The sequence below is a fragment of the Nelumbo lutea genome, chromosome 5 (genome assembly GCF_056320005.1).
Source record: "Nelumbo lutea isolate HS-2025 chromosome 5, American lotus-T2T, whole genome shotgun sequence".
NCBI classification, from domain to species: Eukaryota; Viridiplantae; Streptophyta; class Magnoliopsida; order Proteales; family Nelumbonaceae; genus Nelumbo; species Nelumbo lutea.
The window spans coordinates 84,922,618-84,948,702 of record NC_142688.1 but is presented as its reverse complement, the minus strand read 5'-3'; the positions used below and the strand labels follow the sequence as shown (position 1 = coordinate 84,948,702).

Sequence of the window (26,085 nt, the reverse complement as noted above, 5' to 3'; positions counted from 1 at the left end):
GTAACTGATCTCTAAAACAAATACTGGAAAAGATTCCAAACAAAAGCGCAACTTTGGAAGCTCAGTCAGGGCTACATGTCTATTTTATTAGTTGTCAGAACTCGAAAACAATTAATGGATCACTTTGTATTCCCAAAATCAATACCTATCCTCTCTCTCCGCTGATCCCAGTGGATGAATATCATTCACACCGGATGTGAGGACGAAGGCTTGTGCATTCCATATTTCCACCTCTTTAACGGTAAGTGATCCAAGAACTTACAAAAAACCACCGTCATCTAGTGGTGCCTTCAAAGTTCGATCTATTTGATGCATTTCATCATCTACCTTTGCATCAATCTAGAAATATATTTTTTGGCTGATTACAATCTAGAAAATGGGCGCTAATGGAAAACCGATTGATCAGCTACGGTTGGTTTGGGAGGAAATCATCCATGAGCCAAAATTCAACATCATCCGTAGACTGTAGGGACTCTCAAAAGCCTGCTCCGGAAGCATTTGAGTGTACGTAGAATTATGTGCTCAGAAACTGGGAAGTAAATTATATAACACACTTCGCAAGTTCGCAGATTTGAACATTTGAGTGTACGTAGAATTATGTGCTCAGAAAAAAAAAAAAAGAATATAGTAGCTGGAAGGAAGTCGTTTTTGGTACGTAAAATTATTTTCATATCAGTGTTGGAGGGAGGAAGTCGTTTTTGGTTTCTCGTCTGTTTTCTGGCTAACTTGTGGAAGAGCATTTGATCATTTGGTTATCATTCATTGTTGCTCTGATTTAGTTTCAGCTTGAAGGAAGAAAACAATGAATAATGTCTTTTAAAAGGGTAATTTTGGAATTTCAGAATATTATAAATCACATGTGACATCATGTGACAGACTACTAATGGCGGATGCTAAATTGAAGTTCGGGTATGACACTACCCACCCAAGGTTCAGGATACTACACTGAACTGTTCCCTAAAAAAACAAAAGCAAAAAGCATAATCTGGTCTCTCTCACATGCACAAGCACACGTACAGGCGCTACTCTATGCATATAAAATACAGTAAAATGACACAATATCTAAGTCCTTAATCAGCTTCTCCAATTATCTTTGCGACGCCTTACTTCCCGGAGGGCTTCAATCGGTGAGAGACAACCAACTTTTTCCTGTGGGTAAGAAAGCAAATGTTCCATTAGCATCAAATTAAGTTTGCGCAAGTTGAAAGAACCCATAAGCCAGTGGCAGGAACATCCGACTGGTGAATAAATATAAGGTCTATTACTAGATGGTCGGAAGAGAAAGGAATAATGAAAAGAATTTGACCATTAAATTCACATGAGAGAGAGAGAGAGAGAGAGAGAGAGGTAGTGGTGGAGGAGGAGGTCAAGAGTAATACCTGCAGTTGTGGTAGATCAACCCGCATGAATGGATTAATCTCCAACTCATCTTCAATGGTTGAGGGAATAGTAGGGAGGTTTCCCTGTCGTTGATGCTGTGCCCATGATAATTTCTGTGTTATTCTTGCATTATCTTGTTCAATCGTTAATGCAAACTGCAGATTTTTCACTGTATACTGCAGAAATAGAAAGTGACATGTTATATGGAGAAAAGTAGAACTATTCCAACTAAGGTTTTAAAAGGCTAAAACAAAACATTAAAAAAAAAAAACAAATAATTGAAGTTTTATGTAATTGTATGAAGCTTATTTAGTATAGTGATGGTCCAACGACTGAGAGCTGTGGGTACAGATCTAGCTAGGATTATTTTTCTAAATCCTAAGTACACTAAAAGCAATACTATAATTAGATTAACTAGAAACTACTAATACTATATAGAATATTTGTTGAATTATTAAATACTCACATTCCACAGAATTTCTTATATTTTATTTTCCTTTCCTGCTACATGTTTCAGAATAATCTGTTTTGCTGAAGAGGTCATTCATCATGGCTAGAGTTTCCAGTCCCATTTCTTTCGAAGAAGGTGATGTATGATTTTTTATTTTTTATTTCTAGTCCTATCTTGTTTTTATCCCTCTTAATTTCTCTGTTGAGATCTGATTGATACATTTGGTTCATTATTTGACTTTCAATGCTTTTTTTTTTTTTGGATTATTGAACATTTTGAGAATTTTCCAAGTGTACAATGGGAGGAAGAACAGCCCAACTTAAAAGTTTTTTTGGGTTCAAAGGGGAGAGGGGAAGAAATCTTTTTTTTTTTTGAAAAAAAGGGAAGAAATCTCACCATGCAATACAAACCAGAATGAGTTATTATCAACAGGGGAGCATTTTAAATTTGAGCCCAAGGTCTAATAGAAGGTTCCTCAAGTAAGAGCTCACAAAATGCATCTCATATGCAGAGTCTCAGGAGAACCACTGGATGGTCCCAGTGCATGAGGCTCTCGCCGATGTGGGGTCTGGGGAGGGCCAGATGTATGAATCCTTACCTCTGTACATACAGAGAGGCTCTTTCCAACCATTGGGTGGTCTGTCCTAAAGAATTCCAAATGCAAAAAAGCAGCAACATAAGATGACTCTCAACCATCTGATTGAGAATCACTACCCCCCTTGAGTTTTGATTCATTCTTCCACCTGTTACTGTTCCAACTGTACCAAGTTTATGGGTGGACTAAACTATAAAACCCCCTTTCTTTTTTATTTTTTTGGGAGCCCCAATAGACTATACATTTCATTACCTAAATGCAAGTACTGAAGAATAAATAATTGAAAAATTAGAACCATGTTTACTTGATAGATCTCCAGAGGCAACAGTAGTACAACTAAGTGGTGGACCTCAATCCTTCGAGTGCCAGCCATGTGCCTACATGCTTTAATCAAGGGGGAACCCCTACATGGATGGTTCCTTTATGCTCGTATTTTTTTTTCTATTACAATAATACTTTTTGACCTCATTAATGATTAAAAAATATGATACTTTATTAAAAATAAGAAGTGGAGAACAAAAAAGTGTTTGATTTGTCAAAAATTTAAAGGATGAACCCTTGAGTAAATAGATTGTTTTTACATCACGGTCAAAGTGAACTTGAGTTGGCTTTGGCAATGATCCCAATATAGACATAATAAATTGATGATTTATACGTTTTCTAATGCTGTGCCTTCAAAAAATCGAAATAAGATTAGCTGAACGCTTTAGCTGTTCAGCAGGCTGTGGAACCAATAATAACACTCCACATCAGTCATAAAATACATGAGCCACAATCATTCAACCTCTCAGTGTGGGGCCCATGCATTTTATCAATGGTGTGGAGCACTGTCATTGGTTCCACAGCCTGCTGAACAGCTAAAGCGTTCAGCTAATCTGAATTCCAAAAGATCACCCACAACCAGATCTTTTGTATCTGGATTCTGGACCATGAATTTTCTATCTTAATGAAAGCACATGATAACTCAAGTGTTTGATAATGTCAAAGTTTTAAATGATAATCCCTGAATTAAAAAAAAAAAAATGATTTACCTCGTGGCCACAGTAAACTCGAGTTGGCTTTGGCAATGATCCCAATATCACACATAATGATTGATACATTTGCTCAGCTGTGCCTTCAAAAAATTTCCCACAACCAGCAATGAACTACAAATATAGATAAAAATCACCATAATTAAAATGGGAGTGCATGAAAATAAAAATAAAACCAGTTCTCAACCGAGAACCAGATGCTTGGAAGGTTCTTATTAACTACTGGGTTACGTTTAAAATAAAAATTCACCCAAATGGTGGCCGTCAAATGATGGTCCAAGTCCCTAGCATGTTCATCACATGTATGGCTAATACATTAAATTTCACTACAACCTAATTGTGAAAAGAAACAAAAAAGTTCTGCATTCTACTGACCAATGTATCTCCAGTAAAGACAGCTGGATCCTCTTCCTCTTTGCCCGTCAAGTAATAACTTATATGACCTTTAGTATGGCTGATGAAAGCATGCCATAAGAAATAAAAAATTCAGACCAACATTTCACAACAGAGAATCAACCTCACAAAAAAAAAAAAAAAAACAAAATGTACAAATTAGAATACATGGTGCATCCTATATTAACATGTTCTGCCTTATGGAGGTCTTTACTCAGTTCAGTAAGTTGGCTGTGGAAGGAGGTATGTGGGATGGCTTTGAGATCGCTCCAGGAGGGGAGAAGGTTCATCCTCTCCAATTCACAGATGATACTTTATGCTTTTTTGATTCCTTGGCTGAGCAGCTTGAATCTATGTTGGGCATTCTTTGCTGGTTCAAGGTTGTGACTGGGCTCAAAGTTAACCTTTGTAAGAGTGATCTTTCCTATTGGCCATATGGAGAATTTGGAGTTAGATGAGATTTTGGTCTGTCAGGTAAATCATCTCCCAGGAAATTTTTTTCCCTCTGGGGGCTAAATGCACCTCCTCTTCTGTCTGAGATCCTGTGATTGAGAGAATGGAGAAGTTGGCTTCCTGGAAGGCCAAATACCTTTCTGCAGGGGATAGAGTGACCCTTTTAAAGAGTACCCTCTCCAACCCCCCAGTCTATTTTCTCACTCTTTCCCATCCCCTCCAAGGTTTCTAAAAAGTTAGAATCCCTCCAAAGGAACTTCTTGTGGAAGGGGTGGGAAGATGAGAAGAGAATTCATTGGGATCAGGTCTGTTTGCCTGTTAAAGGTGGGCTGGGAGTGAGAAAACTAAAGATTTTTTATTCTGCCCTCTTAAGTAGGTGGATTTGGAGGTTTGGTTCTGAAAGGGATGCATGGTGGAGGTCTCTGATTGCTGCTAAATATGGTGTGGATTGGGGTAACTGGAGATCTTTGGACCCTCTTCAGATGTGGGGTTGTTCCTTGTGGAAAGGTATCATGAGAAACTTCCCCTCTTTTTCAGAAGGTTTGGAATATAAGGTGGGAGATGGAAAGAGGCTGAAACTCTGGAAGGATCCCTGTTGCTTAGACTCCCCCTTGGCTGAGGTCTTCCCTAATCTCTGTCATTGTGCTTCCTCCCCTGATGCATCAGTATTTGACTCTTTTGAGTGGGAGGAGGGGTATGCTGTTTGGTGTCCCCTCTTTAGAAGGAACCTCCATGACTGGGAGTTGGAGCAGCTGCTAGAGTTATTACAGCTATTGCAGAATCAGCATGTTTCTGTTGAGGTGGATGACGAATGGAAGTGGAAATAGAGTGGTGATGGGGTTTTCTCAGTTAAATCTATGGCAGAGAAGCTAAGTCAATGTGCTAATGTGGGTTTCCCTAGCAAGCAGATCTGGGTCTCTACCAGTCCTAAGGCAAGTTTTCTGGTTTGGGTTCTGGCTCTAGATAAATGCTTGTCTAGATCTAATCTGAGTAGGCGTGGGATTCAGACCCGACTTGAACTGTGGTATTTGTGGATTGGTTCTTGAAACTGGTGATCACCTTTGCATTCATTGCCCTCTGTCTGCTAAACTATGGGAGCATTTCATAAATCTGCAGGCATCAGCTGGGTTATGCCTCAATCTGTAAAGGAGGTGCAGTGCAGTTGGAAGCTTCCTGGTCTGAGCAAGAAAGGGAAGCTGGTCTGGAAAACAATCCCCGCAGCTGTCCTGGTCACTGTCTGGTCTGAAAGGAACAGTCATGTCTTCTGTAACAAAGCTAGAGCTCCTGAAGATCTGCTTAAGACGGCTGTCAATAGATTTGCTTCTTGGTTATCTGTAATTTCAGAATTTAAAAATCAGAATGTCTTTCAGCTCCTTGAATCCCACTCCATTTGGGCTTTGTAATGTGGTAGTTCTCCTGGTGTTTTCTCACTAGGTTGCTGTTGTATTGTAGCTTCTCTCATCAATAAAATTCTTACTTTACCTTCTCAAAAAAAAAAAAGAGATAAGTTAAAGATTTAGTTACTCCTAGTGCAACTTGGGATAGGTTAGCCTGAACTCAACCCTGGAGAAGTCATGTTGGGTTAGAGTTGGGATTAAAAAATATGAACCTAAACACCAACAATTAGAATTTTTGGTGTGAAATAAGGATGTGTTATGTGACATTCTCTTGAACAGAGAAAGGACACGATCCCTCGAGCTGTAGTGCCAGAGCACTGCTCAAAGAAGTTTGAAACCTACTCAAAAGAAGGCTTTGAAATGAGAAAGACGATAGAATATCCAATGATCTATTATCAGAAAGAAATTAAATAGATATAGGGCCATTCTTGTTCTTGGCGGTTGTAACAATAAAAAATTAATTATAATGATCATCCTTATAGAAAGATTGGCAATGATTTCCACGTTGTCACTGGAATGGATATCATCCATGGGTTGCGAACTTGGATGCTCATGAGCTGGGTCGAAAGAAGAGTGGGCTGTTGTAACAGGCCCAATAAGCCCCAAGGCTCATAACACTCCCCCATCCTTGAAAATGGCCTCGTCCTCGAGGTCCACTTGAGGAACTTGCAGATTAACACATTCCCCCTCTTCCAAGTAGCATCGAATTCTGAGATGCCCAAATATATTGTGTGGAAGAAGTTGTGAAGCCATAGCAGAGTCATTCCCATCTAGGACTTTTCCAATGGTCATCAATCTTGTCTTCACTGTAACTAATGGAGTGTGATGTTACTAGCAATCATGGAATTGTTAGCAGACCCAACCAGGCAATATGTGCAGGTAGTGTGGTATAGCATGTTGTCGTGCTTCACCTCTTAAGAGAGACGCTCCCCATCAACAGTTTCTCTACTTGCACCCCCTAATGCAAAGGCCAAAGCAACAGTGATGGAATATACCAGCAATTTGCCCACCTACAACTGTAGCTACCGTCACAACCAAACAAGGGTTGTTGGTTGACACTATTTTTAATTCATGAAGCATGGCAATTCCTGAACCAATTGAAACCCACACAAGTTCAAGAGGACAGGCAAGGATTAGCTTCCTCGGCTGACTTCCAACATCAATGAATTCTGCATCCCTATGTTGACCGCTAAGAGGAGGAATTCTTCTTATCTTGCCATCAAATCCTAATGAAATAATTTCTTCTACAACAGCACCACAACGATTGATTTGAGCATTGCTTTTCTTCACCAATATACCACTGTCTTCAATGCCCTGAATCCATCCAATTATATTACCACATTGTTGCTAGTCAAGATAACCTTTTGAATGCCTTTGAGATTAGCTGATGGCGACACACTCTTCAAGTGCCCTGTGAAAGGAATGGGGTCGTTATTTGGAACATTGATGAGTGTAAACTAATAGCTTTACCATGAGAAACAGTGGCAAAATGGTCATTCAGCCAAGGGCACCTAATCATCATATCATCTACTCCCCATGTGCCAAAACATGGCAACATTTTCTCCACCGTTCCAAGCTTACCTTGGTCATCCTCCAAATCCTTGCATACACAATTAGAACTTCTTTGCAATCAAAATTTCGATCAACAGTATTAATGCTTTCTTTGTGACCATCTTCAGAGTATAACTCTTCTGTCTTTTTCTTGGTCTTCTCATCATATATTGTAACTTTCTTATTTAAACTCACACTGATGAACTTGCTACTAGCACACATGGCAATACAACTTGACATTTTTCTTGAATGGCTGTTCAAGTCCACAATAATGCCTAAATTTTTTATATAAACATGAATTAGGGGTTTTTCCTTCCTGTCACCATAAGCGGTTGTCCTCAGATCCTTAGGAGGTCATGGAGGTCATTGATCTGATCAACAAGGACCTTAAATTCATTCTGAAGGATGTAATCATCCTATGTACCCATGTTGGCTCTTGGAATGCTGCCACCTGGTTTTATCTTCAACGAGAATCCTGACACCTCATCTGTCTGAGCTAGATAATGGGTCCCACAAAGACTCAAATTCCATGTTGTCAAGCTCCCAGCAAGCATTTCACCTAACAGCCACAAATCAACCATTGTCGACAACTGGTGGGGTAGTATTTATCAACTCCTGCACATCATATTTACCTTTGACAGCTTCTCTGGAAGCCAAACAACAGGTTTGGTTGTGGCTATCTCCAAATTTCATGGGCAGAACGTGATCTTGACAGGAACCACCTACATTGCATTTGAGCCCTAGCTTCTTGTCTCCCTTAGGATTAGAGTCTTCAACAAGAGTTTGCTCTCTTGCTGAACCTCCCATTTTTTGCAGCAGAGTGATATCAAACGGAGCCTTGACAGAGATAACTTGAGCAGCATCCTGTTGAATGGCATAGGTGTATTTTTTGCAATATCTCGTTGCCGTAAGATTGTGGATTGGAATCTCATTTGACAGAGGTTATGTATCAAGAAGAACAACATCAGCAATAGCTTCTCTGTCTTCCTGAACTTCAACCTTTACATCACTGACTGGTTTGGGTGGCTTATTGGCCAAAATGGTTACCGAAATATCAAATGATTGCTTGAATGCCCCAACTATAGAAGCCATGCATGACTAGGACCTAGCTGATGCAATGAATTTTTGTATGAAAACATAGAGGAAACAACTAAGGGTTTCCATTACCTGTAGAGCCGAGTTGCCCGAAACATTAGTGGGTCTATGGATGCAAACCAAAGCAGATGGAGAAATGGGAAGGGCTCATGGTTTGAGTTTAAGTGCTGGACTGGGGATGGGATAAATTGGTTTGGGATAACATTGGGGTTTCAGGGAGGAGAGGCAAAGAGAATACGGTTAAAGATGGGACCTGGTCTGGCATTAGGGCTTGATGGAGAGTGATATTTGAGCCCCAACTTAGGATCAGGGTTTGGTGTGCCTTGTTACAATGGCAACATTCGTAGAAGACAAGCTTGGAGACTAGGGAATGAAAAAGGTTAGTAGAGCTTCAGTGGTATGATGATTTCCTGGCATCAGAGAGGGAGGTGGGTTTCCCACCACCGGTTGTCCTTTTGTCACCTCGCTGTTGAAGCCAAACAATGGCTTGGGTTATGGTTGTCGTTACCGTTGAGTCCATCGCTAAGCTTGCTACAATGGTTGGAATGGCAATGGAAGTGACAACAAGAAAGTGTAGGATTTTGTTAGAAGGGTAAGGGTTTTTGTAGATTGATTTTGATAGTTTCCAGTTATGCCCAAAGGTGGCATGGCGTCTTATACTAAAAGCAGGGGATGGTTGGGCCCCAATGACGATGTAGGTGCCAAGACCAAAGGAGAGGGCCGGGTGGATGGGTTCCCAATGTGAGGGTAGATTGAATTGAGAGAGAGAGAGAGAGAGAAAGAGGCGAGATGAAGAGAGTTGAAGTGGTGCTTGGGTTAAGTTGACAAGGTTTATTTGAATGGGCTTCTTTTTGTCTTTAGAGACGGAGAAGGAGATTAGGGGTTGGGCTATAGTGATAGCCATAGACAGGTCCATGGAAGGATTAGGGTTGGGAATTTGATGGATCTCGACAGGGAGTACGATGGTTTTCACACCATTGTTCTGGACCGCGACCATTGTTTCACCAACACAGGTTGCTGGATTTGATACAAGGCTTGAATCCTCTGCTACCTTCAATGCTCCTTCAGGAATAGAGGTTCGTCGATTGTGTTCTTCCAACAGAAACAAGTAGTTCGCTCTAAAATTTTGTCAAGAAGGGCAAGGATTTTCCCTTGCCATTTCTCCATCCTGTTTAGGCGCTCCTCTAATCTATTCATCCTTTCCCTTGGACTGAACTACGTCTGATACCATTTGTTATGTGACTTTCTCTTGAACAGAGAAAGGACACGATCCCTCGAGCTGCAGTGCCAGAGCACTGCTCAAAGAGGGTTGAAACCTACTCAAAAGAAGGCTTCAAAATGAGGAAGACAATAGAATATCCGATGATCCATTATTAGAAAGAAATTACATAGATATAGGGCCATTCTTGTTCTTGGCGATTGTAACCATCAAAAAGTAATTATAATGATTCATCCCTATAGAAAGAAGAGCGGGTTGTTATTACGGGCCAAATAAGCCCCAAGGCTCGTAACAGGATGTTATCCTGAATCACCGTTGCTTTGTTCCCATCTATAATGTTGATGTTAAAATTAACTCTAATGAGCTAATCCTCACCTTAAGAAGAACCCAACTAGATGCCAGCTTTGGGTTGGGTTAGGGTTGAGGAATTCTAGATTGAGTTGGGTTACAGTTGACTAATTCAGGTTAACGGTTGGGTTGGGGGTCTTGACTAATTAGGTAGGCAAGGTTTTGTTTGCAAATTGGATCTTGAAAAGGCCTATGATTTAGTAAACTGGAGTTTTCTGCTAGAGGTGCTCAGAAAGTGTGGTTTTGGGGATAGATGGTGCAAGTGGATAGGTGGTTGTCTGATGTCTTGCCATTACTCAGTTTTAGTAAATGGAGTGGTAAAGGATTTTTTCCCTGCATGTAGGGGCTTGAGACAAGGTGATCCATTGTCCCCTTTCCTTTTCACATTGATTGTTGATGTTTTTAGTAGACTTTTGTCAATAGTAGACAGGGTTGATTGATAAGAGGATGGAGATTAGGAAGAAATCAAGTTTCGGTTACCCACCTTCAGTTTGTAGATGATATCATAATCTTTTGTAAGGGATGTGATTTATTGAGGGTAAGGAATCTGAGAAATCTAATAACCCTCTTTGAGAATGTCTCAAACTTGAAAATAAATCTTGAGAAGAGCTGTGTGGTGGGGCTAAATGTGGAGGGAAGGGAGTTGGAGTCTATTGTTGCCTGCTTAGAATGCCCTATTTTTGCTTGGCCCTTGACCTATCTAGGACTTCCCCTAGGTGCAAACCCATTTGGATCCTAGTGGTAGTGAAGTTTGAAAAAAAAGGCTAGTGAGGTGGAAAAAGAACTATATCTCTCTGGGGGGGTAGAATAACTTTGATTAGGGTCACACTCGCAAACTTACCATCTACTTTTTATTTGTTTTTAGGAAACCTGTTAGCAAAGCCAAGAAGATAGAAAAGTTGATGAGGGATTTTTTATGGGAACCAGGTGTAGAGAAAAATGATCATTTGATTAGATGGGAGGTGGTGAGTCGAAGCAAGGAATAAGGGGGCTTAGGGTTAGGGAACCTAATAAATAAGAATGAAGCTCTTTTAGGCAAGTGGTTATGGAGGTGACCTCTGGAAAGAGAGATTGTGGCATGAGGTGGTGGCTAGTATCCATGGTTGTTCTAAATCTGGTTGGGATGCCGGGGTATCTCAACGGGCCACGCTCACTACACCTTGTAAGGCGATTTTTGGCATCCTCCCAAAATTTCTCAAGTTCGTAAGGTATGATGTCTAAAATGGTAATTCTATGCTTTTTTGGGAAGATGTTTGGGTGGGCAACCAACCATTAAAAGACCTCTATCCCTCTTTTCTATTTCCCTCTATAAAAAGGAGACTATTTCGAGGTTTCTTTCTCCCCCCATTCTCCCATTGTCTCTTAATTGGGATTTTGGGTTCCGTCGAGGGTTGAGGGATGAGGATTCGATTTTTGCCGCTGAGCTCTTACTTTTACTTGATTATGTTTGTTTGGACCCTCCTAAATCAGATAGAAGAATTTGGTCTTTGGCCTCGAGTGGCTCCTTCTCTTGCTCTTCCTTCTTTAAGTCCCTTTGCTCTACTTCTTCCCCTTTGTTGTTCCCAATTAAAGAAGTCTGGTCAAGGCCAATTCCACCTAAAATTGCTGGTGTTTGTTGGGAAGTGAATTATTGTAAAATTAATACTGTGGACAATGTACAAAAAAAGAGATCTTATTCATGCTTGTCCCCCAATTGGTGCATTTTATGTAAAGTGTAGAATGAGGATTGTTATCACCTACTGATTTCTTGCTCTTTTACAGTAAATATTTGGAATTGGGTTTTTATGTTGTATGGGTACAGGTGGAATCTGCCCCCTGAAGTAAATATGCTTTTTGATTCGTCTTTTTTTGGTTGGCCAACAAAGAGAGGGAAAGTAATGTGGAAATGTATTAAGGCAACCCTCTTATGGACCATTTGGGAGGAAAGAAATGCCAGAATTTTCCAGGAGGAGAGAAGCATTGCTGAAATAAAGGATTGTATACTAACAAGGGCAACCCTTTGGCTAAAAACTACTGATCTCTTTGCGGATTACCCTAGTGATGACCTTCGAAGGAGTTGGGCAGCAGTGGCCTCCAAATCTTCCAAGAAAAATAGAACACAAGCAAGTTGGTTACCCCCTCCGGAAGGAGTTGTAAAGTTGAACTTTGATAGGAGCAGTCAAGGCAATCCAGGACCTTCGAGTATAGGAGGGATCTTGAGGAATAAGGATGGCAACATTCTGTCCTTATTCTCAGGTCCAGTGGATTATGGAGACTCTACAAGGGCTGAGATATTAGTTGTGGTATAAGGACTACAGATTTCCAACCAACTTGGAGTGACTAATTTGATAGTTGAAGGAGACCCTAAGTTGATAGTGGGATGGATATCGAACCCAAAAACTGTTGTTTGGGGATATAGGGACATAATCAAAAAAGTCAAATGGCTTACGGGAACCATGTTAGTTAGCTTTCAGTGGTTTAGTAGATCGGCAAATGCTTTGGCAGATTCTTTAGCTAAACAAGGGGCTTCAAGGGATTCTCTATTTTTGGCTAATTTGTAACTACAACCTGAAAAGAGTTGGGTTTGGAACCACCTTTAAGGGGAGGTAACACCTCGTGCCTCCTCTTAGGGTGCTTCATGCTTGTACTATTTCTATCTCTATTTAATAAAATACCATTCATTCATAAAAAAAAAAAAAAAAAAAAAAACGGTTGGGTTGGGTGTTCAACACCTAGAGTGGGGCTATGATTGATCTCAACCAACCTAGCATGGCCTGATATGCACCTATAGTTGCTCCTAACTTCACAAGAAATACAAGAGAAAAAGAAGCTATAAATTTTATATCATGAAAGGTGACTTCAAACTTTCAAGGTAGTACTGGGATGGCTAAGAAACAATAGCCTGGTTATGGTAGTTCACAACAATCATCGGGGAAAATTAAGAGTTACATGCAACCCGAGGAAAGGCACGACATGCGACCTTTCCTTTAAAGCTACTTACAAAATTATAAGTACAAAAGAAATTACATTGAAGCCCAAAATAAAGTATCCCAGAGAACCCCTTGTTTTGCAAGTGAATCAGCCAATGAGTTTGATGATCTGCCTACCCATTGAACTTTGATTGTCATATTCCTTGTTAACCATTTAACCTTTTTGAGAAGATCTCTAAAACCCCAAATCACAATGTCCGGATCCTTCAGCCAACCCACTATCACCTGAGAATTCCCTTCAATAATCAGATACTCTATGCCTGGCTGATTTGCAAGCTGAATTCCTTGTACAGCAACAAGTAATTCGGCCCTTAGAGAGTCTCCCACACCCACAGGACCTGAGTAGAAAGATATAATTGTTACTATCTTTGTTTTTCAGTACTCCTCCTATGCCCGAAGGTCCTAGATTTCCTCGACTACTTCCATCAAAGTTCAGCTTGATAAACTCCTCCCCTGGTGGCATCCATTCAACCCCATGTCTGTCCTTCCTGGTAGAAGTATTAGCCACTATTAACCAGCTTCTCCATAGGTCATCAAAAGAGTATTAATCAAAGATCTTTAGAGTTTTCAGCCACTGAATTGCCCTTGTCGGAATACATTCTTTAACCTCTGAGAAGCTCCTTTCTTTTTCACAAAATATTCGGGGTTCCTTTCTTCCCAAACTGTCCACAACAAAGCCGCTCTTATGCACTTCCACATAATTCTCCCTCTCTTTGTGTGCCATTCAAAAACAGATGGACTAAACAACAAGCTAGTATCAGATGGCAGGTTCCACCTACACTCAAACAACGTAAGAATCCAATTCCATAAAGTTGTAGCAAAGGAGCAAGAGATCAGTAAATGGTGACAGTCCCCATTCTGAGATTTACAAAGAACACACTAATTCGGGGATAAGCACCACTTTGGTCTTCTCTTTTGTAGGTTTTCAAAGGTGTTAATCTTACCATAATAAACTTCCCAACAAAAAACAACAATCTTGGGGGAATGGGCCTAGTCCAAAATTCTTTAACTGGGAAATTCTAAGGTGTAGAAGTGGAACAAAGGGACTTGAAGAAAGAGGAGCAAGTGAAAAAACCTTTCGGGTTAGGGGTCCAAATTCTTGTGTTAGGTTTGAGGGGATCTAAACAAATAGACTCAAGTGAAGACAATAAATCTGAAACACAAGCACTTTCATCATCACGTAACCCTCTACGGAAACCAAAATCCCAGTTTAGGGCCACAAAAGAATCTAAGTAGGAAATAAAACTGGAAACCGGCTCTTCCTTATAAAGGGAAAGAGAGTAAAGAGAGGGAAAAAGGTTTTTAAGAGGTTGGCTGCCCACCCAAATGACTTCCCAAAAAAGAACATTGTGTCCAGAATTAACATCATACCTGACCAGATTGAGAAAATGGGGTAGAATTCTGTGAATGGCTTTCCAGGGTGTTGCAAGATTCACTTGTCAAGATACCCTGACATCCCAACCATTCTGCAAACAGCCATGAATACTATCCACCACCTTGTGCCACAACCTCTCTCTCTCTCTAACGGCCATCTCCAAAGCCACTTCCCTAGTAGAGCTTCATTCTTAAGAACTAGATTTCCCAGTCCTAATCCCCCTTCTTCCTTACTCCTTCTGACTATCTCCCTCCTAATCAAATGATCCTTCTTCTCTTCCCCTAGCTCCCACAAGAAATCCCTCATCACCTTTTCTAGTTTCTTGGCTTCCCTTGAGGGTATCTTGAATACAGAAAGAAAATAAACTGGAAGACTAGCAAGTGTCGCCCTAATCAAGGTCACTCTACCCGCTATCGAAATGTAACCTTTTTCTAAGCAGCTAGCCTCTTTTCAAATTTATCCACAATTGGATACCAGAACCAACTTTCTTTTGGGTTAGCTCCTAAAGGAAGACCCAAGTAGGTTAAAGGTCAACCAGACATGGAACACTCTAGAGAACCTACTATAGCCTTTACCTTCCAATCTTCCAAATTGATTTGCTGGTTTAATAAAATTTCACTCATTTATCAAAAAGAAAAAAAACAATCATGAGGGAAAAGCTTCAATAACAAACATTATCAAGGGCTCTCATTGTGTGCATCAAGCTACCGATACAATGGAGGACACTTTGGAAAAGAAAGGGATGACTAGACAGCAACTTTTTTGGAGTGCAAGTGGGCTTCTTAATGTGAACCTACACTGTTAGAAGTTGTTTGGCTGATGCCTTATTAAGAAGTCCATTTTAGTTGCTCAACCATAGTATTGATGCCATACAAAGATAATGACTGATAGCACTAGTGGGTTACACAAGATTGTGCAGTGCATCATTCAGTTCATATTATAGAGCTAGAATCCATTCTATGTGGTATAAAACTTGATAGCAGCTGAACAGCTAATAATGTAATCAATGAAAAGAACTCCCCCATGAAAAGACTTGCTACTCGTCATAGTATTGATGTCATACAAAGACACTACTGCTATCAGTCATACAAAGTTTGAAATCAATACAAAGGCACGCATGTCTCTTCATAGTATTGATGCCATACAAAGACAATGACTGATAGCCAAAAGTCTCTTTTATGAATAAAATAGAACTTAGGAACATGGCACTGTTGGGTAAATGGCTGTGGAGGTTTCCTTTAGAGAAAGAGAAGTTATAGCATAATGTAATTGCAAGTACTCATGGCATGGCAGACAACAGATGGAACGCTGGTCTCGATCCTAAGGCAACAAAGGCTTCTCCTTTGAAAGAAATTCATAGTTTGCTACCAATTTTCCTTCCGACGGTCAGGTATGATGCATGTATGGGTAACAAAGTACGTTTCTGGGAGGATGTCTGGCTTCGGGACACTCCTCTCAAAGACAGATTTCCACCTATCTATTCTTTGTCCCTCAACAAAGAGAGAGTGAATTCTTCAGTGCTTGTTAATGAAAACTCTTGGGATCTAGGATTAAGGAGAGCGTTAAAGGAATCTGAAATGGACTTAGTAGATGATCTTATCTCCCTTCTTAATACTGCATTACTGGACCTCTCTTGTCAGGACATTAGGATCTAGTTAGAGTCCCCTTCTGGCTCCTTTACCTATGCCTCTTTCTTCTCCGCCCTCCTTCAATCCTTGCACCCAAGAGGCTCCTTTCCTACAAAGGAAGTCTGGTGTAATCCTGTACCCCAAAAAATAAGAGCCTTTTTCTAATAGGTGGTGCTCCAGAAAATTAATACTCTAGATAATTTACAAAAAAGGAGGCTGAATCACTGCTTCTCCCCTCGTGTTTGTTGCCTTTGTTTGGGAAATGGTGAGACAATAACACATCTTTTACTTTCTTGTCCCTTTGCTTCTTGTGTGTGGAGTTGGTTTTCTTCCTTATTTGGCTACAGGTGGACCCCTCTCCCGGACGTGACAAGTCTTTTCAACCCAAGTTTCTCCCTACTACCAAAGAAAAAGGGGAAGAGTGATGTGGAGGGCAACAAGAGCAGCCATTCTTTGGTCTTTAAGAGAAGAAAGGAATAACATAATATTCCAAGGGGCACAAAGATCAATAGAACAAATCATTGACTGTGTAGCCATTAAAGCCATACATTGGCTGAAAGTAAGTGACTTATTTAAAGCAGTGTTTTAAAAGGCGTAGGAAGCATATGCCTGGAGGCGCCTCTAGGCGAGGCTCTCCAAAAACACTCCAAGGCGTATGCCAAAGGCGCTGACACCTCTAAGGGTATGCCTCATGCACTTTTTTCATGAGGCATGCTAGAGGTATACGCCTCATGTGCCTCATGCACATCTTATATAAAAAGAAAAAAAAAGAAAAAAGAAAAAAAAAATGAAAGGAAAGGAAAGGAAAGGAAAGGAAGGGAAGAGAAAGTAAAAGAAAGAGAAGAAAAAAAGAGAAAAGAAAAGAAAAGGAAAGGGAAGGGAAGGGAAGAAAAGTTAAGGGGAAAGAAAGTGGTTTGCCCCCTGCCCCTTTAGCTGGGGGGGCGAAAAGACCCCATCTTTCCACTAATGTTATGCATCTTTGTTCTTCTTAATATAAAATAATTTTATTAAAAATAAAGAAAAAATGAGATCCCCCCTTCCTCCTAACCCCCCTCCTCTTAAGGAGGCTTACTCCACCTTGTGTTCGGGAGGCTTATGCCTCTTGCGTTTTGAACTACGCCTCACGCCTCTAGGTAGTGGAACGCCTCGCGTCATGCCTCTGTGTTTTAAAACATTGATTTAAAGACTTTTCAGTGGATGATATGCAAAGGGGCTGGTCAACAGTGGCAAACTCTTCATCCAAACAGCTTGTTCTTTAGCCTTCTTGGACACCTACAGCACAACAAAGGGTAAAATTAAACTTTGATGGAAGCTCCATCGTCGGGGATGGGGAGGGCAGAGTGGTGGCACTATACTCTGGTCCCATAGGAGTGGAAGACTCTTTGAGAGCTGAAATCTTGGCTCTCCTACAAGGCCTGAGGTTTGCCAAGCAATGGGGATTTCAAAACTTGGAAGTGGAAGGGGACTCTAAATTGTTAATAGGGTGGCTGCAAACAAAGAAGTTGGGTGTATGGAATTTTTGATAGCAAATAAGGGAAATAATCTGCTTGGCAAGGGAAGGTGGAGTAATATTCAAATGGGTAAGGAGATCAACCAACTATGTGGTAGAGAGCTTGGCAAAGTAGGGGACATTCAGGGAAAATTTTTTTTGGGCTGTATTGTGACTCTTGATGTTGTTTGGGGTCAACACTCTTTGTCTGAGTGGTTGACAGTGTAAGATGTTTATTTGATATCCTTAATGAAAGTTGATGTAACCGTTTCTGGCCACGTACCAATGTTTTGTGATGTAAAATTTTTTTGGCTAAGTACCTCGTTATTTGACCCGGTGGTGACATGCCTTGGTGATGAGCTACTTGGTGGCGAACTGCTTGGTGGAGAACTGTCTGGTGGCGAACTGCCTGGTGGAGAACTGCCTGGGGGCGAACTGCCTGGTGGCGAGCTCCCTAGTGGTGAGCTCCCTGGTGGCAAACTGCCTAGGGGCGAATTGCCTGGTGGAGAGCTGCCTGGTGGCGAACTGCCCGGTGGAGAGCTACCTGGTGGCGAACTGCCTAGTGGAGAGCTACCTGGTGGCGAACTCCCTACCAGGCGGCCTGTGACTTCAAGAATGGTGGAGCTCCCTGGTGCAACGCTACCTGATTGCCCTCTGCATGAGGTGGTCTTCTTTCCTTTGTAGGCAGTGGGAGCTGAGGGACCTGCGAGAACTTCATCTTTTCCTCCTCTTTGTAGGCGACGGGAGCTGAGGGACCTGCGAGAATTGAATCAGAGGACCCGGGGGTATTTTCCCGACAGGGGCTCTCCGACGCTTAAGTTAGCACTCTGATTGTAGAGAGCTTTGAAGATGATATTGGAGAAACGAGAGAGCTAGAGAGCAGGGATTACCTCCATTTTTTCCCCTCTCCCCCCCCCCCCCTTAGGGGGGTGAGGTCTTTATATACCGGAGTCCTCGCGGATTAGGTGGGTGAAAAGCCTCCAAACGGTAAGACTCGTCACATCCCGTCAGAACTGAGGTACAGTGGTGAACTCCTCGAGGTCGTTAGACTGGCGTTTGTATCAGGCGGCCAGGTCAGCGCCTGGGCCGGGTTGTCAGGGCGGTGCCTGCGTTAGTCGACGCGTCGGTGTCTGGGCCAGGTTGTCAGGTCGGCGCCTGTGTCAGTCGGCGGGTCGGTGTCTAGGCCAGGTCGTCGGGCAGGAGATCTTCCTGCGATACGTCAAACTACTCCTGTACCGAGCTACCCTACAAGTGGTGAGCTGCTTAGTGGCGAGCTACCTAGTGGCGAGCTGCCTGTAGCGAGCTGCCTATGGCAAGCTGCCTGTAGCGAGCTGCCTATGGCAAGCTGCCTGTGACGAGTTGCCTATGGCGAGCTGCTTATGGCGAGCTGCCTATGGGGAGCTGCCCGTGGCGAGCTGCCTATGGCGAGCTGCCCGTGGCAAGCTGCTTATGGCGAGTTGCCTATGGTGAGCTGCCTGTGGCAAGCTACTTATGGCGAGTTGCCTATGGCGAGCTGCCTGTGGCAAGCTGCTTATGGCGAGTTGCCTGTGGCGAGCTGTCTGTGGCGATCTGCCTATGGCGAGCTGCCTGGGGCGAGCTGTCAAGAGGCCACACTTAGTTGGCATGAGGTGCCATGTGTCACAATTCCACTAGAGGGCCAAATCTGCCCTCATCAAAAGTCACCGTTTCCAATAAAAAATAATAAAAAAATAAAATAGAACTCAAAAGAAAAAACATTGCAAATATGAGAAATGATCCAAGTCCCAACAGCTCAAGAAAGAAAGACCCAGGGCACCCACCAAAAGAAGAATCCTTATACAGAAGTTTGACCAGTCCCCTTATAGACTCTATATATTAATCAAAAATAATAAAATTGTATTCATTTTAAGTTTAATTTTTGCTAATTTAAAGTCCATTTAAAAATCATAAAAATTAATACAAATTTTGGCCACCCCCATTAGGCTGAGACTTGAATTGTAGCTAGACCGGCTAGACATAACCCAAATAATAATGTTTGAGTTGGACTTTGACTGACTTGGCTCAATTGAGAATGTCATAGGGATACTTCAATTTCTCTTAACAAAACTCATGCATTTTACAGGTCTGGACTACTAAATAAATAAATAGATATGAAGTTAAATAGAAAATCTGAAGGCACCACACCATCATCAACGCTTTCTTCATCATCATCAAAACATTCTTGTTGAACTGATACCATTTTGTCATGAATATGGTGAGAAAAAATAGAGGAGAAGACAATGAGATAGAAAAGAAGAAAAAACTTTCAGCCTACCTATGTTTCTCTAATAAGAGACTCTCTTTATATATATTAATATTACAATTATCTAGAATTACAAAAAAGACCCCCAATGAGGCTGATATTACATTAAAGTCCTTGAATGTGAAACTCGGTGTCATATTGCAATATTAGATTCTACCTCTTGTTTGGGGTTCACCTTAGGTTATTGGAAAATTTATTTGGGATTCATCTTAAGTCTCTTATACACATGCCTCACCCACTACCCATATTTGATTAAGGAGAGAAGTTGATTCTATCAGCACATTATCTTAATTTTTTTCTAATCAGAAATCCTTTCAAAATATTGCCTGAGAGCACAGCTGAAGCAGAACAAATTCAGCAGGATATAGTTATTTGGAACAAAGGATGTAAAGCATACCAAGGGGTGTGAAGCGATAATATATCAATATCCCTCCCCAGTTTCAGCTTATCACCATGTTGCAATTTATCTGTGCATCCCTTCACATTATCTACCAAACCACCATAAACTTTAATTCCAGGAACCAGCTTCTTTATCTCATTGTTGCCACCAGCATGGTCCCTATTTAAAAGATACAAGCTAACTGTAAGGAAAATGCATTTTAAATCTGAAATAAAAGTAAAAGGATGGACATCTCTAGTTTTTTAAAATCACAAAGATCATCCATGAATAACAGTATCTCAGAATTTCATTTTTGTAGAACTAACCAACACATACCCAAGCTAATGCATAACCTTGTTATGGTTTTAACAAAAATAACAGCTTTTAAGTGTTCAAAACATATCACAAAACAAAATGCTAGAGACACAAAAAACAAACCTATATCATCCACAATTATCATGAATCATACGTCTGCAGATTGTATTACTGAAAAAAAAAAAGAAAATCTAAACTCAAATTGCTAGTGAAGAAAAGACTCATTAAGAAAACAAATCAATATGTCAAACTGAAAAACTGGATTAAAAAAAAAAGGTATGCATGTCAAGGACAAGAACAATTTACTAGAAAAGTACACGTTGAGTATACATTTACTTTTGAGAATCATCATCATCATCATCTAAGCCTTGTCCCAACTCCCAACTATATGGGCCGGCTACATGAATCCTGTTTTGCCATTCTGTTCTGTTTAATGCTATATCCATTGTAAAATTATTGGCACTCAAATCGTTTCTTACTACTTCTAGCCATGTCCTTTTTGGTCTACCCCTAGCCCTTCTAGCTACTTCAACTTACAACAACTCATTCTTACGGGTGTTGTTGATGGTCTTCTATGCATGTGATCAAAACCATCTTAATCTACTTTCTCTCGTTTTATCACCTATTGGTTCCTTTGAACAACTTTATTTCTGATCCTATCTTTTCTAGTTTTTCACTCATTCATCTCAGCATACACATAAGCGTAATCACGGATTAGTTCAGTTCAGTTCCAAGGCAAAACCTGGAAGGTGGAACCTACCTTTATCAATTAAATTAAGTAATTTAATCTGTAGATTATCATAGTATATTAATATATAGTTCAAAACTTATTATTATAATTTAAATCTTGTAATATTACCTTTTACATTACTTATTATACACATTCAAACATTAAACTGAAGAAAAATTATCAAATTGCTTAAGTGACTCAATGGTCAAGTGTTTTGGGATTTTTTAACCCATGATCACCAGTCTTTGCAACCATGATTGCGTGAGTTCAAACCTTCACATCCTCAAAGTATTTTGGGATTTTTTTCAAGGCCAGTTTGGTTCCAACACTGGTTATCTGGGTCGGTTTGGATAGGGTAAACCCCTGGACCCTGAAACTGGCTTGGGTGGGGGTTGGTTCCAAGATTTGGAACTGAACCCTTAGGGTTGGCTGGTTCGAGGTCACTTCCGTTTGGTTCCTGGTAGAACCTACCCATTTGCTCACTACTCATACACATTTCTGCCACACTATATTTTGTTTTTGACTGCCCAACACTCTGCTACATACAACCGTTAATACAAGACATTTCTAATTCAGCGAGTAACCCTCTCATGTGAATATCCTTTTTCTGACAATTAATGGAAGATACACTATTACAGTTTCAAGTCGTTTCTCACTACTTTGGACCTTGTTATGTCCAGCCATTCTTTTCACTTCAATTCTTGAAGCATTCTTTCTCATGATAGCAGCAAATATTCCTTGTAAACTTAGTAAATTGGCACCCTAAACCTAGTTAATCGATGGCATCAACTGAACGAATTATGAATCTTGGTGTTTGGATTCACTAGCCAACCTACAAACTATGAATTATGAATCGAACGTCAACAAATGATTCGAAGCATCAACCACGCAGAACCCATAGACTTCAAAATCTACAGTTTCAGCAAGAATCAACATATCAGTGACCAAACCAAAACAGTAGGCTACCAGTGATGATGAGTGGTGAGAACGAGCTTGAGATCAACGCCATTCTCGGCAGCCACCCGAAGGATCTTCTCTGGCTCCACGGGATCGACAACCGCAGCTTCTTTAGATGTCTCGTCGATGATTCTGCAATACAAGAGGCGACGATAAGAAATGCATGATCGTTGTAAAACCCTGACTAGTTGGTCCAAACTGCGAAGAACTTACATGTACGAATAGTTGTCTTCAAGGCAAAGAACGGGGAGGATCTTCATGGCGAATTCTTCCTTTCTTCTTCGTTAGTTGGTAAATTAATTAGGGTCCGGTCCCTTCAGATTTTCTTGTTTCTACGATTTTCGGTTGGAGAATCTCCCAGTCTCAGGCAAGGTATTCAGCTCGTCGTCCGCCACGGACTCTAACCGTAGCCAGCCGGTGACACGTATGATGCATCGTGGCACCAAAATAAAAGCTCTAGATCTTTGGAACCAGTACAAAGTTCTACCCCAACGCGCGGTTGATGAATGTTGCTTTCTACGTTCAACAGTCTGTTTTATCCACGGGACTCTCTCTACGTGACACGTTAGTCCATATGATTCCGTCAACAGTAACAGTGCGAAAGGCATGGCTTATGGTATGGATTAACGTGTCGCGTGGAGAAAGCCCGTGGACAGCAGAGGCTGTTTGATGATGGACAGCCAAAGTTTTCCCGGGTTAAACAGCCAAACAGGGAGACGGAGAAAATCAGAGATGTGGGAGGGGAAATGCAAGGCGCAAGAGCATAGACGAAAGAGGCGAAACTCCGAGGAGCATCATCAAGAGGGGACTTGTGCTAACTGCTAACGTGAGGAGGCGTTTGAAGATAGAGAATGGGGAAGACGCCGGTAAGGATGAAAGCGGTGGTGTATGCTTTGTCGCCGTTCCAGCAGAAGGTGATGTCGGGGTTGTGGAAGGATTTGCCGAGTAAGATTCACCATAAGGTCTCTGAGAACTGGGTCAGCGCCGCTCTCCTTCTTACACCCCTCGTTGGGACATATACGTAAGCACCTCTCTCTCTCTCTCTCTCTCTCTCTCTCTCATGGAGAACCTCGAAATTTGATAACGATTCGATTTGATTGGTTATTGATTGCGTCTTTTACATGGTTTGGTAGAACCTATTGATTTTTATTTTAACTTTTATTGGTTGTTCGAACTGAGTTTTGCTTCTTTTCGTGAGTGGTAGCTGATTTGTGGATACTATCAATCTTTCGGATTGATTGATTATCTAAGTTGGCGTTTACTCGATTTGTTATGGGTTGATAGGGTTCTGTTGAATGTTTCCAATTTGATTGGTTATTTGAACCGGGTTTTTCTTGTCTTGGCATATATTGGTGGGTTCTCTCAATGTTTCAACTTGATTGATTGTTTGAGTTGTGTTTATTCTTGTAATCGATTGATGGATTCGATTTAACTTTCTAATTTGTTGATAATCTGAATCCACTTTTGCTTATTTCTGTTTATTTGTTTCTTTCGGTGTGCTAATCTAATTTGCAAGTTTCAGTGATGTAGATGGAAATCAATGCAAATCACCTCTAAAACTCAAATAATAAAACGTGGATTGCTAGCTAAATAAAAGAGCCTCAGTCTTCTTGTTTTTATTAATAACGGACGGAAAGTGTGGCTAATTGTTTTGCTGTTATTTTTTCTGATCCCTGATTCTGTGCTTGTTGAACATTTTGACTTGCTTATTAAAGCCATAGACTAGTGATGTCATGATTGCGGTTGTGGTTGTGATGAGTCTGGATCAATTATTCGGCTCCCCTCTTAGTGGAGGATCAGATATAATTACCATTTCCATAAAGATTCTCACCATTAGGAAAACATCCTTGGTTTTGGGTCCAACATTTTTATCAGTGGCTATGGAATAGATAATGAAGATAGGATGGCATGGTATATTTTCATCCTCCAAGTCAAGAACAAAAAGTTATCTACCTTGGGAACTACCTGCACCTTACAAAATCAAACTCAACTTTGATAGGTGCAGCATCAGTAACCAGTAATTCTAGTATTGGAGTGATTTTCAGAAAATGAGCAGGTGGAATCATTACCATCCATACTGGGTCAGGTAACTTGTAGTGGAAAGGGATTCAAAACTTTATAATGAGTGACTGAGAGGTGATTAAGCCATCTTCATGGTCCTTCACCCATAGCATTAGGAAAGTAAGATGTCATCCAGTTTGAACATCCCATTTAGATGGGGTCTCTAGAGTGATGATGCTCTAGGCCTCTACCAAAAGAAGGGGCCAGCAGAACTGACTTATATTGGTGGTCTGCGGTCTGCCTTGGTAAGCAGATGAAGATTCAAAATTTTGTGTTTTTCCTTTATGTACTTCTGACCTGCTAGTTGATTCCAGCTAACCAGATAAAAGGGGCAGCCCAGTGCGTGAGGGTCTTGCCACTGCCAATGCAGGGTCTGGGGAGGGACAGATGTATGCAGCCTTACCCCTGCACATACAGAGAGGCTGTTTCCAATATTTGGACCCTGGCCACCCAGGTCGCAATGGAGCAACCCAACCGTTGTGCCAAAGCCCACCTTCACTCCAGCTAACTAGCTGCTAAATATGTCATTTTTTCCTTGATTTTGATTTGCAATAAAATTTCTGAACTGTTATCATAAAATAACGAGTGAATGGGATTTGAATAGAAGTTACTACATTTTATTGGATCCTTAATAATTGCTTGTACTTATGGAAGCTTTATGCTGACTGAGAGATATGGAGTTTGTTAATATTGAATCTTTGAAATTTCATTTTATTGATTATGATTGACAGAAGTTTAGGCACCAATGGTAAAATTTCTTATACCTGTTATATGCAACTGGGTGCAGGTATGTCCAGAACTACAAGGAGAAGGAGAAATTGGAACACAGATACTGAAGCCTTGCATTGTTTCTCGTTTCTAGTTTAATGGAAGAAGTTTGGGTTCTTGGTATGCAAGTCATGGATCATGATACAATAATTGTTCGTGTTTTTCCACCTGGCCAATCTGAATTTTTGAGAGTTCCAAACAAACGATGTTTATTTCCTCTTCAAGTTCCAAACAATAGTAGTTCGTATTGATGTTTATGACATTTTGTAATATCCATCGTATTCAGCAGCAACTCCTATTTATTGGAGTAGCCAATAAGCACCTCTTTGAATGGCTGTAACTGAACAATTGCTTCGCGTGAAATAGTTGGATTGTCTTGCTTAAACCAATAAAGGTCTCCAATTAGACGGTTAGGAACTTAGGATCACATAAACTGATTGTGCAGGCCATGGTTTTTAAAACCGACCCAGAGACCGAATCGGTCAGGGGTTTGGTTACCGGATCTAATGGTCGGCCCATTCTGACAAAAAATGAAAAAATAAAAAACGGTCAAAACCGTTCAAACGGTTCAGATGGTTAATCGCCCAGGTCAACAGTTTGCTGACCAAAATCAACGGTTTTTTAAGAAAATCTAGTTTTGGGGAAAACCGATATCAGTCAGCTGACCGATTTCTGGTTTTTCCAGTCTGACCGTATCCATTGGCATGAATTAATTAATTAGTTAATTTATTTTGATAAGCCGGAGTGACAGGTAGTTTCGGGGAATTATAACCCACCCTTCCGGTGAGCTCCGATCTCCTGTCCACAACAATTCTACCCATGTCTGTCTGCCCACATGACACTGTTTCTAATATACAGTTGTAATGTCATGCGTATAGACATGGTAGGATTCTTATGAACAAGAGATCCGGAGTCCCGATCCTATTCGTTTCCATTCCAGTTGTGGGTATCTGTTGCTTCTGCGCTTGTTCTCATCCTGCACTTCGGTTACTTTGGTCAGGCCCAATAAATAACCAAATGTTGCATCCGGCATATAGGGAACATCTCTTATACATTATATTAAATTCACGGGAAATTGTCCCAATGTGACCTGGATTTCCATACTTGTACAGAACTTTTGCTTGCATGGAATCCCATTGTTTTGCTTGCACTAAAACTAATTGGATAGTTAATATTATTACTATATAGCAAAAAAATTAAATTAAATACTAAAATAAATT

The 26,085-nt window shown here is 40.8% G+C and overlaps 2 protein-coding genes across 2 annotated transcripts; one reads left to right on the top strand and one right to left on the bottom strand.

The window, feature by feature from the left end:
- Positions 1-810: 810 nt before the first annotated feature.
- On the bottom strand, positions 811-22,771 carry GLY2 (Metallo-hydrolase/oxidoreductase superfamily protein). The gene is made up of 7 exons (XM_088943078.1): positions 22,250-22,771; positions 22,046-22,168; positions 20,053-20,214; positions 3,833-3,911; positions 3,458-3,571; positions 1,380-1,556; positions 811-1,149 (listed from the first exon to the last, which is right to left on the bottom strand). The coding sequence occupies exons 1-7, from the start codon at positions 22,294-22,296 to the stop codon at positions 1,075-1,077; spliced, it is 777 nt and encodes a 258-aa protein (XP_088799204.1). The 5' UTR covers positions 22,297-22,771; the 3' UTR covers positions 811-1,074.
- A 15-nt stretch (positions 22,772-22,786) lies between these two features.
- LOC148853220 (Cytochrome b-c1 complex, subunit 8 protein) lies at positions 22,787-25,258 on the top strand. Its single transcript, XM_088943079.1, has 2 exons — positions 22,787-23,057; positions 24,885-25,258. The coding sequence occupies exons 1-2, from the start codon at positions 22,888-22,890 to the stop codon at positions 24,931-24,933; spliced, it is 219 nt and encodes a 72-aa protein (XP_088799205.1). The 5' UTR covers positions 22,787-22,887; the 3' UTR covers positions 24,934-25,258.
- The last annotated feature ends 827 nt before the right edge of the window (positions 25,259-26,085 follow it).

What these genes read in the sequence shown, in the direction of transcription:
- LOC148853220 (XM_088943079.1), top strand. Translation starts at nt 22,888, where the DNA reads ATGGGGAAGACGCCGGTAAGGATGAAAGCGGTGGTGTATGCTTTGTCG. An exon ending in CCCCTCGTTGGGACATATAC is followed by an intron (nt 23,058 to 24,884) that starts GTAAGCACCTCT and finishes AACTGGGTGCAG; the next exon opens with GTATGTCCAGAACTACAAGG.
- GLY2 (XM_088943078.1), bottom strand. Translation starts at nt 22,296, where the DNA reads ATGAAGATCCTCCCCGTTCTTTGCCTTGAAGACAACTATTCGTACAT. An exon ending in GAGTTTACTGTGGCCACGAG is followed by an intron (nt 1,557 to 3,457) that starts GTAAATCATTTT and finishes CTATTTCTGCAG; the next exon opens with TATACAGTGAAAAATCTGCA. An exon ending in TTGATCTACCACAACTGCAG is followed by an intron (nt 1,150 to 1,379) that starts GTATTACTCTTG and finishes TCTTACCCACAG; the next exon opens with GAAAAAGTTGGTTGTCTCTC.